This window comes from Loxodonta africana, chromosome 24, assembly GCF_030014295.1.
Source record: "Loxodonta africana isolate mLoxAfr1 chromosome 24, mLoxAfr1.hap2, whole genome shotgun sequence".
In the NCBI taxonomy this organism is placed as follows: Eukaryota; Metazoa; Chordata; class Mammalia; order Proboscidea; family Elephantidae; genus Loxodonta; species Loxodonta africana.
In genome coordinates, this window is record NC_087365.1 from 20,650,452 (window position 1) to 20,668,518 (window position 18,067).

An 18,067-nucleotide genomic window follows, 5' to 3' on the forward strand; every position below is an offset into this window, starting at 1 on the left:
CATCCTAATTTTTATAGTCATACATATATTTATACAAATATATGTGAACACATATTTACATGTTATGGGCTGTTGTGGATTGAATTGTGTCCCCCAGGAGATAGGCTGTAGTCCTAACTCCTAGGACCTGTGAATGTGACCTTGTTTGGAAACAGAACTTTGAAGATGTTATCAGTTAACATGAGGTCACGCTGGAATAGGATGGGTCCAATTTCAATGTGAGTGTTGTCCTTACAAAAGAGGAGAAGCAACAAAGTGAGACACAGAGGGAAAACAGCTATATGAAGATGGAGGCAAAGACTAGAGTGACACAGCTACAAGCCAAGGAATGCGCAGGGCTGCCAGGAACCAGGAAACCCTGGTGGTGTAGTGGTTAAGTGCTATGGCTGCTAACCAAAAGGTTGGCAATTCAAATCCACCAGGTGCTCCTTGGAAACCCTGTGGGGCAGTCCCACTACGTCCTGTATGGTTGCGAAGTCAGAACTGACTTGACAGGAATAGGTTTTGGTTTTGGCTTTGCCAACAGAAGCCAGGAAAAAGGCAAGGAAGCTTCTTCTCCTAGGTCTTAAGAGAGGCCATGGTTTTTCTGACTCCTTGAATTTGGATCTCTAGCCAAATTCTAGCACTTGCTTTTATTTTCATAAAACCATTTATCACATACTATTATTATTTGACTGTTTGTTTTCTGTTCCCTACTGTCTTCCCCTAAAATCCCATCAGACTATAAGCTCCATAAGGGCAGAAAGTAAGTGTATTTTGACTCTTCTCAATTGTCATGGTCTAGACTGTGCCTGGCACATAGTTGGTACACATAATATTTTTCTCTTGGCTGACAGGTGGAAATATTTTCATGCTTACTCTACATTAGGAAGGTGAACTGGTTCTCTAAGGAGAACTTGGCTTGGGCTATTTAGGGGTCATTTTCCTGATGGTTTCAACAGGTTAATAACCTCTGCTATTGTGATGCTTTTGTGGTCTCTCCATCCACCTGTAGTAATGCAATCAATGATAACATTTAAAGGATATTGGCCAGATGGGTAGTGGTCAAAACCGTATGTGATTAATGAGTAATTTAAATGTCCTTTCATATTTTTGTGTGTGTCTCGTTCAATGTCAATTCCAGTCTCCATGAAGAGACTTTTGTCCTTCTCAGCAATTTAGAAGGGGAATTGCAGGGTACTTATTCTTTTGTGGTTGTCCCATCTCCAGAATTTCATAACTAGCAGCTGCTATCTCTTGAGAGTCATGACAGAAAAAGGACACAAAGATGCTGACCTTCTTGACACTATTTGCAACAGCTTCCTTGTGACCCAAGTCATCAGCAGAAAGTTCATTGCCAAATTTGAATTCAGGATGAGCTTCCTCCTCTGGGTCAGCTGCGTGGAAGACAAAAGGAAAATCTATGAAGCCAAATTACTGCCAAGCAGTCAGATCCTGTCTGTCATCTCCGGTAGAACAGAGTGCTTTTATAGAAGAAAAGGGTGCTAAAAGGAAATGCAAACATTTAAATATGCAGTCTTTTTCAAGTAAACTTCTTACCAAATTCTTAACTACTCACGATCAAGGACCACATCTTGTTTATTTTTCTATTTCTCCTACCTCTCGCATGTTCGACACACTTATGCTTAATGTATTTTGTTAAGCTATGTTCAACCCAGCACAACACTAACCCTAAAAATTAAAGCCTCAAACACCTAAGGACTATTTATGACTCATAAAAGGATACAATGATCTTCGATGACACTGAGAGAAGACGAGGTACACGCAAGAAAACATAATTTGATAATTTTGAAAATGATACGAAAATGTCCGCTTGAATACTACTGATATAATTTAAAGGACTTGGAGACTGGAGAGGCATGGCATAAAAAGGAAAGACCTTAGAAGGATTGTACTGCTCCTGTAAACCATTTGCCAAACTTGGCTTAGGTTTAAAAAATTCTGAACTTAATCCTCCGGCTCATGCTAGGAGGGGAGCTAAAAATGTGGCATTAAATAAAGCCAGTATCTAAGGAGCATGGCCCAGACTGTGACAGAAAACTCAGAAGCACTTGGTCTACTGATCCAGTAAAGAGACAAGAACTCTGGACTCCATCCAAGGCTGCTGGTGGAAAAAAGAATCACCTATTGGAAATGGTCTTGCTAATTCTAAAATGTATTTTTCCCTATACTTTAATACTTTTGACCTTGTAATGTGCCCTTCACTCTATGGGCATTTTTGGGAAGTGTTTTTTCTTAGTTGTACATAAAATATTAGTGCCTTTCAACTGATGATATCTTCGATTAGAGATTTCTTGAGGGACTACCTTGTGTTAGGTGTTACACTCATGGGAAGTAGGTACGGGCAAGGGAAACAGACAACTTCCTCTTCTGGACTGATAGTCTGGAGAGGGGAGGAAGACAAGTAAAAAAAAGAAAGTAGGTCATGTAAGTCTTGGGCAAGAAAAGGATTTGTAGAGCTGGACTAGGCCTTGAAATAATCTAGTCATTGTCCTCATCTTACCCATGAGGAAAATGATTAAGGGATGTGATTTGAGTTGTCTGAGGTCACAGAGTAAGATGAGCACTTAGAATTCTGACTTTTAGCACAATGCTCTTTCCATGATGCTGGGCTGCCTTCTTCTGGTTTGTAACCAAGACTGTGAAGGCTCCACCATCACAATTCTATTTCTATTTCATATACGTCTAGTCTTACCTCTCAGCCAGATGTAAACTACTTAAAGGCAAGGAACATGTCCCATACAATTGGTAGGGACTCAATAGCTACTTTAAAAGAGTTGTATGAAGGAATGCGATCATTTCTCCAATTTGCACGTGTATGCAGACATACCCACAAACACATACAACTTTTGGTATTCCCCACTGTTTGCCTCACCAGCCCTAGGAGCCACATTTCTTTCTGATTCGAAACCCCACCTAACTAGTCCCTAGGCATCATGCCTTCTTGAACTATGCTTGGTTTTCCTTTGCCTGCTGTGTTGATGTGTTTAAATTAGAGATGAGAGTCATTCCTGTACACAAGGATCATGCTGTGTCACTAGCATAATTATAGCCAACTGGTTGACCAGAACTAAAGCCATATATTGCTGACATAACCTAAGAATCCTATACACTAAGTAGTATAGAGGAAGCCTCTGTGTGTTACAAGGGAAATTCAGGTGGATGCTTCTCTTTTCTCAGGTACTTTCCTACCTGCATAGTATCCCATGTGGCTATTTCTGCTAAGACTTAGTAAAAATCTCAAGTATATTTTGGAATAACATGGAAGTCTCTAGCAGCAAATGTTTTTCTGCCTATGAGAACAATTACCATACATGTGTAGAAGGCGGTAAAATAGCCTTAAGGGTAACTGGAATCATAGTGACCCTCATTTTAGACTACAGTGTGTGCTTGGGAATCTTTGCATCTTTGCTTTTCATCAGTTATATTCTTTCTCTCTTAAAAATATTTTTAACAACTATTTTACACACTTGTATTCTCTTTGTATTCCTGTATATTAGAATGGCAGTATGGTAAGATACAAAGGGTCTTGACCCTAGAGTCAGATAATTCTGGGGTTGGATCTTAGCACAACTGCATGATAGCTGAGGGATCGTGACTCACTGACTGAGAGCCTTTTCTATTTTCTGCAGTCCCCAGGCAACCATTTCCTCTTGAACTTACACTTGATTTTCTCTTGCCTGCTGGGTTAATGTATTTAAATCGGAGACGAGAGTCATTCATATATACTAGGATCATATTATAATCTCAGCGTTTATTACAGCCAACCAGTAGACCAGAGCTTAGGCCATGTATTGCTGACAGAACCTAAGAATCATACACCTTGACTGGTATAACACTTACACCACATACTAATTATGTTACCTCTCTGAGCTTCAGGTTCCTCGTGTGAAAAATGAGGGTAACGACTCCTTCATTTATGTGTGAAGATGACATGAAACAGTGATGTAAACTGCATGGTTCACAACAACAGTAGTAGTTGTCATTATTTTTATTAATACTATTTTTTTTTTCTTGTTAATGTATTCCATTATTTCCACAGTTTGTTTTTATTGGACTATAAACCCACCAAAACCAATTGCCATCGAGTCAATTCCGACTCATAGTAACCCTATAGGACAGAGTAGAATCGCCCCATAGGGTTTACTAGGCTATAATCTTTGTGGGAGCAGACTGCCACATCTTTCTCCCTCGGAGGTGCTGGTGGTTTCAAATGGCTGACCTTTTGGTTAGCAGCTGAGCATGTAACCACTGTGTCTCACCAGGACACAGAATCTAGTGATGCCTTACATGTTTTTGATTATCATCTGTGAAACTTAAGGAATTGATTTTATTTAATATTCATCTTTTCATATTTTAGGAGTATTTTATTGATCTTTTGAGATATATTTCCTTTAATACTTCATACTAAAATCTTGTTTAGGTTTATTATTTGCAAAAGCATGAAATAATGTAACGGGCACTGTAAAAACCCATTGCTGTCAATTGATTCCACTCATAGCGACCCTATAGGACAGAGGAGAACTGCCCCAAAGAGTTTCCAGGGAGCACCTGGTGGATTTGAACTGCTGACTTTTTGGTTAGTAGCCATCTTATTGATGTTTTGAGATACCTTTCTCTTAATACTTCATACTAAAATCTTGTTTAGGCTTATTATTTTAATACTGACTTTGAATTTCCTGTTCACTTTGTGTGTTCAGACAAGCCAATCATTCACCTGAGGGTCTCTACCCATGTTCCTTCCTTTTTTTTTTAGCATCATATTTTATTGGATTTATTTCTATTGTTTATCAATTGCTTTAAAGAAAATGGCAGCATAGTTTTTAAATGGTCCTGATTACTGATGAATAGAAACAGGCCTTTTAGATTTAAGTATTATTTCTCATCACAATAATACAGCCATACAGTAAAAATTAACTTGCCTTACTATTGTGGTCATTAACGAGACTGGAATTCGTGGTTTTGTTTATAGGAGGAGACTGCAGAATGTTGTTTTTATTCCAACCCCTGCCTTCTGCAGCACAGGCTTCAGGAAACCCTGGCTGTGAATTTCTGGTGAACAGCTGAATGCATGACAGAAAGGGAGATGACTAACCCACAAAAATCTAGTGGTTAGATAAACGAGAAGGAACAATACTTGGAAAAATACGAAAAGATTAAGGTTGGTCCATGAATACATTCCTGACTACTAAGAATAAAAACAGCACCATTATATATAGGTAGTCCCCAAGTAATGACGTATAGGAGTGACAACAAAGCGCACTTACAATTGTCTTTTTTTTGGCGCATCTTATCATTTGTAATATGTACGACATACAATGTTGCAGTACATAATTTGCTAATATTATCATTCTTAAAAGTTCTCTCGCAGATGTTCAAAGATTGGATTTATAATAATAAAACAAATAAAAATAATACTGATAATAAAAGGCAATAATCATGAGAACTGAAAAAAAAAAAAGAAGTTTCTACTTACGTCAGAAGCGACTTATGACGGGGTCATCGTTAAGGAACCCCTTTGTAAGTCTGGGACTATCTGTATAAGGGGCTACTGAGGAAAATGCATGTTTTTCTTAATTTAAAAAGTATTTTAGAGACATATAACTTAAAATAAAACAGCTTACCGCATTCTATTTCCTCTTCATTATCATCCTCTAAGATGTTAACTGGGGCAGCAGATTCTCCAGCTTCCATCATACTTTTCAAAGCTTCGAGCTGTTCTGTTATTAAAAACCAACAACAAGGAGACAGTGACAGGTATGAGATCACTTATAAAACCTGGGCTTTAAGATGGACACTGAGAAGGAAATAAAAAGGGCAAGGAAACACACTGTCGAGGGACCTACTGGGCACATTCCTGAGGCTCAGTAGTGGCTACCGCCACCCATTCTGGTGGTCTTGGCTTCTTAAGGAACATGTAACAGCCACAGTCTACGCACATGATGAAGAACTACTGGAACATGGGTGGGTTGCCCAAAATTCTGGTCACCAGGCTTGAGAGGGGAACTCAGTCATTGTAAAGGATTTAAGGCTGGATAACAAAAGCCCATAATTTGGAGAATCTGGTTCTCACCAAGGTTTATTAACAACTATGGTGAAGATGTAACAGAAAAAGAGAAATGCATATTGGAGACTGAAAAAAACTTCAAGAAAAAGTATCTGCAACTGATACAACTGGGTTATTATCCATAATATATAAAAAGCTCTTACAAATAAATAAAAATAAAGACCAACGAAATGAAAGAACAATGGGTAAACATGCAGGGGAAAATCATCAGCGAGGATATATAAAGAGACTAGTTATTAGAGACATGCAAATAAAAAAATAAGATACTGGTTTTCGTCTATTAGTTAGGCACATACATAAAAGATGGTCAATGATCAGTGTTAAGGATATTGCTCTGCAACAGGCACTCACTGTTAGTGTGAGTGCAAATTGGTACAACTTTTCCGAAAGACAGTATAACAAGACAGACCACAAAATGTGCATACGCATTGGCTGTTGCTGTGTGCCACTGAGCTGATTTCAACTCTAAGAAACCCTATATGACAGAATAGATCTGCTCCATAAGGTTTCTTAGCCTGTAATCTTTAATGAGAGTGGATTGCCCGGTCTTTCCTTCTGCAGAGAGGCTGGCGGGTTCAAAGTGCCAGCCTTTCCGTTAGCAACCAAGCCCTTAACCATTGCACCACCACTGCTCCTTAGGCTTTGGCGAAGCAACTCAAATTGTCCCAGTTGATTCCATCGAGAAGTTTTCAAAAAATGTACAAATGAACATCAAGTATTCTTACCGTTGTTGTTTTTATAGGACTGGTTAGTTACGCTACATATAATGAATTACTGTAACGTTTCATACATTGGAATTAGTAGGTAGAATTACAAACTACTGGATGCAGGTATACTTAACTGGTTGAAGAAAAAAATGACAATCAGTATGTTTAACACGATCTCAGTTTTGTTAAAAAATGTGTGTATATATATAAACATGTACTTGTATATGCATTTATCTATATCACACACATATATGTATAAAAGTGTGTGTGTGTAACAAATTTGGAATTATTCTGCTACTTTCTTTGCATTTTTTCTGTGACATTATTTTTTCATAATAAACAGTCATTCATATAATTTTTAAATGTTATTTTAGAATGCCTGGGGAAAACACAGCACAATAATACCAGTATTTGGTGCTATTAATTCACTGAATTAAAAAATAAGCTGAAAGAAAAAAATTTCCCCTACAAAATCCTTTCTCCCTCTCTACACACATATGCACACTCACAAACCCATGTGTTTAGCTAGGATCCTCAGGTATGCATATGTCACATGGGTAAACTGCAAAGAAAAACTATTAAAAAGGACTTGCAAGTATATAAAATTAAAAGAGGCCAGTTCCTTATATCTTGATAAATTCTAAAATGGCTTTTCCATTTTCCTTGAAACCCATTGCCGTCGAGTCTATTCAGACTCATAGTGACCCTATAGGACAGAGTCGAACTGCCAAATAGAGTTTCCAAGGAGTGGCTGATGGATTTGAACTACTGACCTTTTCATTAGCAGCCGAGCTCTTAAACACTACACCACCAGGGCTCCATTTTTCCTTGGGACCCCTCTAAATTCTGGCACATGTTTCTCCCAGAGCAGGAACTAGTTGATGGAAACTAAACGTAACTGGAAATGTGGCAACCTTACTTTGAAAAGAAAAGCACATATAACGTCACCACTATACTCCTTTCCCCTAAAAACTCAGTGATTTCATTCTAGAAAACTGAACTGTCCAAACACACCATGTACATGTACTTCCGTTACGTATGTGTGTATTTGCCTTACTTTTCTCAACTTCAGGTTTCAGCCGTTTATTTTTGATGAGTATTTTTCTTCTGAGGTCATTGGGGGATGGCAAGATCCTGCCAGGTTCGAGCTAGAGATAAACAAGAGAGAGCTGAGTTAATAACAGACAGCTTGTTTGTGTTTCTTCATTTTCATTCCCAGACAAGAAGCATGAAGGCCCATGAGTTATACAACCCAGCATCCACTAGATGGCACTCAGCACAGTTTTTAAAGTTTTATTCCCCAACAGGAACCAACGCACCACATCTAACTCTGCCTTAGACTAAGGCTGCAAACTTGAAACCCAGGCAGTCTCCAGAGGTGCAGAGCTGCTCCACTTTCCCCAGTGGGCTGGGGTCAGAGCTGGGGTGGTGTGTTTCGAAAGCGTTTACTGCCGAACATCAGGCCTTCAAGGGTCTGGTGAAGCCAAAGAGATCACTGTGATGGCTGTGGTCAGAATTAGCTTTCCTGGGCAGAGGCCAAGAGGCTCCCCAGATCCGCCCAAGTGCTGGGCTGTCCAGTATGCCTGTGAACGCAGTCAGCTGATCCCACCTAACCCTTGGGATTGTGGCTTTGCGGGTAATAAAGAAGGCAGTGGTCCTTGTTTCTGAAATCTAAACTCTACCATGGCATCATTCACTTGGATTTATGTCTGCAAAGGAGGTGTCCCTTCCTTCTCTCTATTACCCCTGAGCCAAAGAACTGTCTTACATCTAGTCATCCATTCTCCCATCTCTCATCCCCTCATTCATCTACCTGCCCACCTACCAATCCACTCACCCAACCACCATCCATCCTTCCACCCATTAATTCATTTTCAAAATGAATTGGTAGGCTACTCATCACATGGAAGGGCCTATGCATTCATTCCCATGCCTGTCTTCCCTCAAACAACACACTTTGCCAGAACTCTGCTTTCTTCGGGAAGCTGGCTGTAACCGATCCATTCTCCAGTATCTCCCCTGGACCTGGACATCCCCAACAAATACTCAACACATCATAGGCCATCTCCTACTTTAGTTGTGTGTTTTCATTTGTGTCCTGTGGACCGCTCCCACCAAAGATTAAAAGCTCCTTAGTTCAGGTAGCAGGTCTCGCTCCCACTTATATTACCTGGGCTTCCTATAATACCTTTCACATAGTACGTGTGTCACTCCACTAAGAATGCAGTGGTCTTTCCACAAAAACAAGTCCCTTAGCCCAACCAAGATAATAAACAGAGGGCCTAGGTAAAGCTAATCAATCAATTGATCAGGCATTTTCTTAGTTTGGGTACTCTTAAAGATAGCCTCTGAGACAAGGATTTAAAGTGCAGGAGTATATTTGGGAGACAACCCCAGGAAACATGGGCAAAGGAGTGAAGACATGAGAAAAAGAAGATGGGGGGCCAAGGAAAGGTGTGCTATCAAGCAAGTTATCACTGTGGGCAACGGGAGTCTGCCCTTGCTGGGGTACCTGGGAGGGAGTGGAGAACACATGCTCAAGGTTACCCCACCTGAGGAGTGAGGGAGCTTGGGGAGGAGGGGGAAGTTAATTCTCTGGCACTTCTGGCCTGTCTTCTACGTGGGCAGAGTTGGCTCCAGTGACCAGAGCACGGCCTCAGACAAAACGCTGTAGGCACTGGCAGGTGGAAGTCTGTCCAGTGTTCAGGGAAGACAGTCAGCGCCACAGGATATGGGCAGGGAGGGTGCCCACAGTCACTGCTTAAGAGAATCGGGGAGCGGGGGCAAAAGATGCAAATAAACTTGTCTCCTATGTGTTTTTCAGCCCCCATGGGCACACTTCTGAAAAACAACACTCATTGGTAAGCCCCTCTGAGTATTCACATGTAGCAAAGTACTTTCCTTTTAAGAGATGTGGATTCTTTTAAGAATGTGAGGAACTCTCTGGAATAATTACATACAAAATATTTGTGTACCCTCAGAATGAATTCATAGACCCCAAAAAGCCTATCTATGGGCCACAGGTTAAGAATACTTGGAGTTATGAAGTAATTAGCAGGTATAAAGTGAAGCTCAAAAAATGTATACATAATATTGCCCGCAGTTATTCTGGAGTTGAGAGTGTGATCTAGAGTATTTCCATAGCAACATGCTCCCATGGGTTCTGAAATCCAGGTGTACATATGACTCACCTGAAGAGCTTTTAAAAACCATGCTCAGGCCCTTCCTTGGATCAATCAAACCAGAATCTCTAAGAGTAGGGTCCTGACACAGGTATTCTTAACAGCTCCCCAGGTGAATCTAACATGTAACTAAAGCTGAGCGGCAGTGCTAAGACCAGGACCCTTGGACAGCCAGCGCTTTATGAAATTTCTGGATGGAAAAGCAAACACCTTAAGACCCCACGGTCTTCCAGATTGTTTTGAACCAGATGTTTATCTTATGTCTCTCTGTGTACATCTCTCTCAAGCATGACGAAAGCTTTCTGTACCAAAGAATTTAAATAAATATGAAGATCTTTAGCATTAGTCCTCTAGTACTACTTGACCCTTTAGAAACGAATTTCAAAACAAATCCATTCATGCTAGAAATATGGTTAGCTAAAAATACATACTGGATGTGATTCAAGTGCTTGTTTCAACAGGAGATCCCCAAATAGATCTTCGCAATATTTGGACATCTTGTACTGTTGATATTTGCTGGAGAGAAAGAACTGGCATTTGTAAATTCAAACATCTATTAACAGTCCAAGAATAAGAAGCACCCATTCCTACACAATTAAAAACTCCCACTCGGAAACACATGATTGTCCTTTTGATGTCAATGTGAGACGTACTTTTAAATACCATAAACTTTAACTGGTATAATTAGAAAAGAAGAAGATTCCACGCCAAAACTAAGAGTTGGTAAGCGGAATAAAACCTGTTTTTCAAATTAATGAAGTCTGCCTTCAGAAAGACTGTCAAATCTTCCAGCTTGATGGAACTTGATGCAAGGGGTCCCAATCTCTGACCTTCTGCTTAGAGGGAACGTTTTGAAAACACGTTAAAATAACTTCAGTGTTTTTTTGGTTTGTTTGTTTCGTTTTGCTTTTGCACAAGACTATGCGTCCTAAACTGGAGAATTATTCAGTATTTAGAACTTCACGAAACAAATTATTTTAGAAGATGCAGAGCAGAAGTGGGGATAAGGGAACAACATTAAGAGGCATGGAGTAGAATGAATAATTTCATACCTGCAGTGATTTTCAAAGGACAGAATTACAGGATACTCGGATGTGACAAACGCAGTTTCCTTGATGGCTTGAATTACATCCTTTAAAGATAAAGAGAGTTAATGAGAGAAAAGAGCAAACGTTTTAAGGCACCTAAAACTATTCAGAGGCTTGTTAATTTGAGCCTTTCAGAAAGTCAACGCCAGCAGCTCAGATCTGGAGATCCCACTTATCTTGGTAACTACAGATTGAGTCTCCTATGGTTAGACCCAGGGCACAGTTAATGGTTAATAATTATTCTTTTTTCCAAAGCTATCTTTCACTTCTCCAAAATGATGATGCTATTGACTGACTAGACGTTTCATCTAAATGGTGTGCCAGTTCCTTGCTTGCAAATCTGCTAAGCAGGAGTTCAGAGTTCACCATTCTCATTACAGAGAGGTGAGCTGGTGCCACGGCTATTTTCACTACAGGTCACTCTTCCACTCCTTCTGCCTTATGGAGAAATCTATTGGTAATAACCCAAGGACTGCTGGAAACGTTTACTGACTTTCCTCTGTGTTCCGGAGTCAGTCTTGGGCTACGTTCAATTAGCTTGATGTAGACTTATGTGTGGGTCTGACATTTGCAATATCCTTTGTTTGGTACGAGCCTGGGGAAAAGAGAGGTCACTGAGGAGGGGTTCCCCTTGCTGGTTAAGCAAAATGTAAGGTAAAACAGCAAAGTATTGTGGACCCCTTATTTAGAACCTAGCTTAATCACTTGACACCAGTGTTGAATGAGTTGAACATGTCCTCCCCCCATCTCTATGAAACAGGGATAAACCAAAAATCAAAACCATTGCCCTTGAGTTGATTCCGACTCATAGTGGCTCTATAGGACAGAGTGTAACTTGCCCCATAGGGTTTCCAAGGAGCGGCTGGTGGATTTGAACTGCCAAGCTTTTGGTTAGCAGCCAAGCTCTTTAACCACTGTGCAACCAGGACCCGTTATGAAATAGGATAGGCCTTAACAAATGGCTGGACCTGTTCTCTGCTTAGCTTTAGAAAGAACGGCTACAGGACAATGCTTCTAAACTGGAGCGTCCTACTTGGAAAAATTCCCAAATTCTTACTGGTTTATAGCTAACCACAGGGCAGGCCCCAACACTGGATTAATCAGGAAAATATTTTACACATTGTTACCTAGGGAAATCCATTTGAAATTATAACGCCAAGTTTAGATAATTTTGAAGTACATATTTTATTGAGATGTTCTCATGATTGAGGTGGTCATTTGGTGATTCTTGCTTGAAATTTCTTCCTCGGTGAAAATGACTGTGATCGTGATCGTCTACTTGAGCTGACCAAGAATAACTCCTTCAGGAGCATCTTGGCTCGGTCCTTGGGTTCTCAGTGGCTCATCTCCAAGTACTGGGGGCATGGCTTTCTTTTCAGCTATGCTTCCTTGTTAACCTCCTTAAGTTTCTAAAAAGATTACACCTACTCCTCACTTATCGACTATCTTGTTATTGGATATTTCACATTTGTGACAATAGTAAAAATCTACTATCCAACTATTTTGTGCATTAATAACATATGTCTGGCAGTTATGAATGCTGAGGTGTGAGTAACACTGGCTGTGATAGTTAAGGTTATGTGTCATCTTGGCTGGGCCATCATTCTCAGTGGTTTGGCAATTATGTAATGATAAAATTTGGCAGTTATGTAATGATGTAGTCATCCTCCATTTTTGTGACCTGATGCAGTCATCCTCCATTTTTGCATAATGCCAATTTTCACATAACGACCTGGCCTTGGAACCTAAGCATGTCAATAAGGGAGGAGTGGGTATATCAACCTGTCCTATCAGTTTGGCTGACTGTGCGAAGTCATTGCTTCTCACTTCAATGTACTCTTGGAACTTCTCAGGGAGCATAATCCTGAATTCATTGATGCTAAAAGCTTACCAACACCTTGAATAAAAGAAATGATATGTATGGAGTGTCATGGGTGCGGGGCCTAGCCATCTGTGTTTTTAAAACTACCCCTGATGATTTTTCACATACAGACAGGGTTGAGAACTGCTGCTTTGGATGTTACAATATCTATCCCTAGTTACATCAGACCAACAGAGATTGACATGTCTGACACATTGGCCAACCACAAAATCTCATTCCCTTTGAGTTGTCCTTTGGCGGGATATCATCGGACCATATTAAGGAACACTCTTAAGAAACCAGCCTTTAAATCTTACACTGAGATCACCAAAAGGCCATTACTAGAGATAGTCTAATTATGTAATTGTTGATTCTCCTCTATGAGGGTCCACAGGAGAAAAATTCTCTCTGGTCTGAATATTGAAAACAGCTGTGCTTCTCTGAACTAACTGTTCTATTTGTATTTCATGGTTACTAGAACTTATCATTTCTTTCCCTGCACTGGATTCCAGAAAGGGTGAAGCTCAATTTGTGGTATGGTTTGTCAGTTTATAGTTCTTCTTGGTAAACATTCATACACTCTAATCTTACTGTTGGCATTATCCTATTTTCTTAGCCTTATAAGTGCTAATTATAATCTATTTTATTTTCTGTATTCTATTTATCTTTTTTACGCCACCTTGGTGTCCTTCAGGGAATAATGCAAAGGAACTAATTAGTAGATAAGAAAATGAAAAGCTGTTTTTAAGGTAAGGAGAACGAGGCAGATTACCAAAGAAACTTCATTGCATAGCACAGTCGCCATTTGAAAGCAGAAAAAGTAAAATGAAGGATACATTAAGTAGAGAAAATCTTTTTCTTGACTTTATCCTCAAAACTAGAAGAAAGAAATATAAAGCTAAAATGCTTGAGAAAATGAATAATTTGCTTTCTCTTCCCCATCTCCGTAGTTCCAGCATTTTCACAAAAGTTTGGAAGAGGCTGGGGCTGTGTAATTTAAAACTTACCTTAAAAAGGATATCTGTACACATTGCTTTTCCGTGAGTTATAATTGGTTCTTGGTCTTCACCTTTTCCATCCCAACAGTCAAGTTCAACACATCTAGGAATATAGGGAAATTACAATATTGAGTCCTTAAAATAATACAGTGTGTGCACAAATTAAAAGACAAAAAAATTTTTTTCAGAAGCATAAAATAGAATGAATCAGCAAACATGATTATTTTGTGGGGTATATTGGTTAAAACCACATTATCTCTTCATCCAGTTGATGTAATCAAAAGGGGAGTATCACAGATTAAGAGAGATTTAAGAGACATAACAAGCAGAGTGATTCTGGATGAAATCCTAGTTGTGACAAAGCTTCAGTAAAGGACAATGTGGGGACAATTGGGGAAATTTGAAGATGGGCTGGGTTTTTGATGATGTTAAAAAACTATTTTTTAATTTTGTTGGTTACAATGATGTTACTTTGCCCATGTTGAAAAATATTTTAGTGATTCACGCTGAAGTAGTCAGAGATAGAAGTAATGATGTAGTCAATTTAAAGTATTCCCACATTCAAAAAATAGTGGGTAAAAGAAACAAAACACTGGTGATTGATAACCAAGAAAAAAGATTATAACTATATTTCTTACTTTTTGCCTAGTATTTTTGCTATACTTTAAATCAGAAATGTTCATTGGTTTCTGTAGAAGAAAGATCATTTTGAATAATTTTTATTTTCAGATAACTAAGTTTTGAAACCTTTAACAGGAAGTAAAGTTAAATTTGCAAGCAAAACTATTAGAGATACCACTTGATTGGTTGCCTTTGAGCAATAGAAAATTTGATTTATGACTTCTCAAAATTTGCATGTTTTCTTTTTTTTTCCCCCAATTTTTGGAAAGAATTGTCAATTTATATAAAACTGTCACTGGACCCACGGGAGGGCCTTTCTGGAACAAATGTTGTCTTTCCTTGTCAAGGCTAAATGACAATCATAATCCATGAAAGAGAAAGACAAATGTCCTCTTTATTCTGAGTGCTACTTGCTGTTTTTCAGAGAGGGGCGTTGATGGTTCAGTGGTAGAATTCTCATCTTCTGCACAGGAGAACTGGGTTTGGGTCCCAGCAATACACCTCATGTGTAGCCACCACCTGTCTGTCAGTGGAACCACCTGTCTGTCAACGGAACCACCTGTCTGTCAATGGAACCACCTGTCTGTCAGTGGAGGCTTGTGTGTTGCTATGATGCTGAACAGGTTTCAGAGGAGCTTCCAAACTAAGAAAAATTAGGAAGGAAGGCCTGGCAGTCTACTTTTGCAAATCAGCCCATGAAAACTATGGATCACAACGGCCCAATCTGCAACTGATCGCGGGGATGGTGCAGCATCAGGCAGTTGTAGAGGGGTCACCATGAACCAGTGGCCAACTCAACAGCAGCTAACAACAACAACAACAACATTTTTTCGGAGGAAAGTACATTAAATCAAAGGACATTATGCACAAAAAGAGTCATGCTGAGTTTCCAACCTGCAGCCAGCCAGGAGAACCTGTCTGTACATTTCTACCGAAGACTTTCCACCAAACTGTCGGCCAGTGAGATAGGTGTTATGGGAAGAACTGATGAAGTAGTGAGCCAAAGGGTGGTCCATTTCTTGATAAAGTTCTAAGCGATCTAGGAAGACTGGGGCATTTTCATCTGACATCAGATATCTGCAAAACCCATCACTTGATATGAGGCCTGGGGGAGAAAAGAATATCCTAGTAGAATTTGGTTCTGAAGACACAAATCTCACATTTTGCATGATCTCAAGGCAGCTTAAATACTTTACAGTAAAAACTGCACAGTCTCCCAAGAACCGTCACCTTACAGAAACGGAATATTGAGTAAAATGACAGAGTTATACATTTTAAGTAACACAATGTCTCCGCAAATAGGTGGCATTCTGCTTTCATATCCATGATGTCAAGAGTACTCAGTTCCCTAAATTCAGGGGTACTTCTTTTTTTTTTTTTTCACATTCAGGGGACCCTTTGACACCAGGCACTGTGGTTACCAGAGGTCAAGGGGACTTTTGCCAAGTTCTGCCTCTGCTAAGTACTCACTTATCCATACTGGGTCTCAGTTTCTTCTTCAAATGGGAAAAAAATACTGAAACCACCTACTTTCCAGAATGGTCATAAACAGTAAATGGGAATATATATGACAGGTACTCTTTAAAAAATGGAAAATGAACAACTGTAAAACATTATTGCTGTCATGTGATTGCAGAAGGGACCTTCTTGGAGATGGGGGTCTCTCTGAACTTAAAACAATCCCATTTTCCTATTTTATTTATCAAGCAGGGGATAAGAGTGTGCAGTGGTAGTTAAAATGTGATCCCCAAGAGCCACGCTCATTTCAGTCACAGTTTTCTGACATGGGACAGGGTCCTGTCACAACTGTAGGAGAGACGATTGATATTTCAGCATCTTCTTCTACCCTGTTGGCCATTAACAGTCTCAGCTTTTTGTTTGTATTTGTCTTTTTCAAATTAGGAACTGATTTCAAGCTCACAGAAAAGTGCAGATGATAGCATAATAAATAGTCATGGACCAACACCATAGCGTTGTCAAATCTTAACATTTTGCTCTATTTCTTTTACATTTTTTTTTAAGGAATACTTAATTACAGACAGAGTTGATGTGCCCCGTATACCTCACCTCTATTCCATTCACTTCCGTATTCCCACCCACATACAGACAACCATGACCCTGGTTTTGTGTTGACCATTCCAGATTTTACTACATTCCCAGCCTCACTATATATGCATTTATTCCAACAAGAGATAGATTGCTTTGAATTTTTTTTAAATTTATATAAAAGTGATTTCACTATATGTATTTGCACCTTGCAATCTTTGTTCTAAGTTTTCTTGAGATTTCTCCAGTTGATATACGTTGCTCTTGTTCATTTCTCACTGGATGGAGAGCAGTTCCTATACGAATATGCCACAATTTATTACACATTATTTCATTTATGGATATTTAGGTCATTTTCAATCATAACAAAAATTACTGTGATAAAAAATTTTATGCTCCTATCTCCTTGGGCACACTTACTGATTCTAATAGCAAGTATTTGAGGTACTGGGATAGATACAGGAGTGGAAGAAAGGAATAAGCTCTACTTTCCTAAAACATTATTGTGGGAAAGAGAAACAAATAAATTAATAAATACATGTAATTTAATCTAATGTGAAGGAAGTGCTAGAAGGAAAAAGAAGGCAGGGGAGGAAAGTGATATGGAATAAACAAGATGCTGTTTTAGATACGGAGGCCAGCGAAACCCTTCTGAGAAGGTCATATTCATTCACGGGGGCAAGCCACATGCATATCTGGGGAGCCCCATTCCAGGCAGAAGGAAGACCAAGTGCAAAGAGTTTGACACAGGAGAGTGCATACCAAGTATATCCAAGGGCAGCCAAACGAGTGAATAACCAAGGGGAAAAGTAGCTGGAAAAGGGAGAGAGGTAGCCAAGGGTTACCTTTGGAGGGTTTGGAAGAATGAGATAACATGAATGGATTTAGTCTTAAAAGACTTGTTCTGGCTGTTGTGTGGTACATGGATCACTGGGCACTGAGTAGAAAGGAGAAGAACAGTTAGAGGCCAGCTGGTTGTGCCCAGGCAGAGATGATGCAGGCTCGGACAGTCTGGTAAAAGTGAGGTGGTAAGTAGTGATTTATTCCTAGGATAGAACCTGCAGGTTTTGCTGATGGATCAGACGTGATGTAAAAGAACTAAACAAGTCAAGAGTGATTCCAAGAGCTGAAATGCTGGAATGAAAAACAGGATGAATAATGGTGCTGTTTTCTAGGCTGGAAGAGAAACAGGCCAGAGGTGGGGAGAATCAAAACATGCTACGTACGTTGCTGTTGAGTGGGATCCCACCCATGGCGGCCCCATGTGTGCTGAGCAGAACTGCTCCATGGGGTTTTCAAGACTGTGACCTTTCAGACACAGATCATCAGGTCTGTCTTCCAAGGCTTCCCTGGGTGGGTTTAAACCACCAACCTTTTGGCTAGTAGTTAGGCGCTTAACTATTGGTTGTATCCAGGGACTCCTATGTTATACATATTCATTTGAAATGCTCATTAGATGTCCAACTGGAGAGTTCCAACATAGGCCTAAGGTCCCTG

At 39.7% G+C, this 18,067-nt stretch overlaps 1 protein-coding gene across 4 annotated transcripts in view; it reads right to left on the reverse strand.

The window, feature by feature from the left end:
* The window catches only part of PLCB4 (phospholipase C beta 4), a 178,307-nt gene that overhangs the window by 86,547 nt on the left and 73,693 nt on the right, over positions 1-18,067 (reverse strand). For all 4 annotated transcript variants that reach the window (XM_003411527.4, XM_003411528.4, XM_023550015.2 and 1 more), the window contains exons 11-17: positions 15,419-15,629; positions 13,913-14,006; positions 11,009-11,088; positions 10,388-10,472; positions 7,832-7,922; positions 5,625-5,720; positions 1,276-1,376 (exon numbers count right to left, since the gene is read on the reverse strand). In XM_003411527.4, coding sequence (XP_003411575.2) covers positions 1,276-1,376; positions 5,625-5,720; positions 7,832-7,922; positions 10,388-10,472; positions 11,009-11,088; positions 13,913-14,006; positions 15,419-15,629 — 758 coding nt within the window. The remainder of the gene's footprint in view (positions 1-1,275; positions 1,377-5,624; positions 5,721-7,831; positions 7,923-10,387; positions 10,473-11,008; positions 11,089-13,912; positions 14,007-15,418; positions 15,630-18,067) is intronic.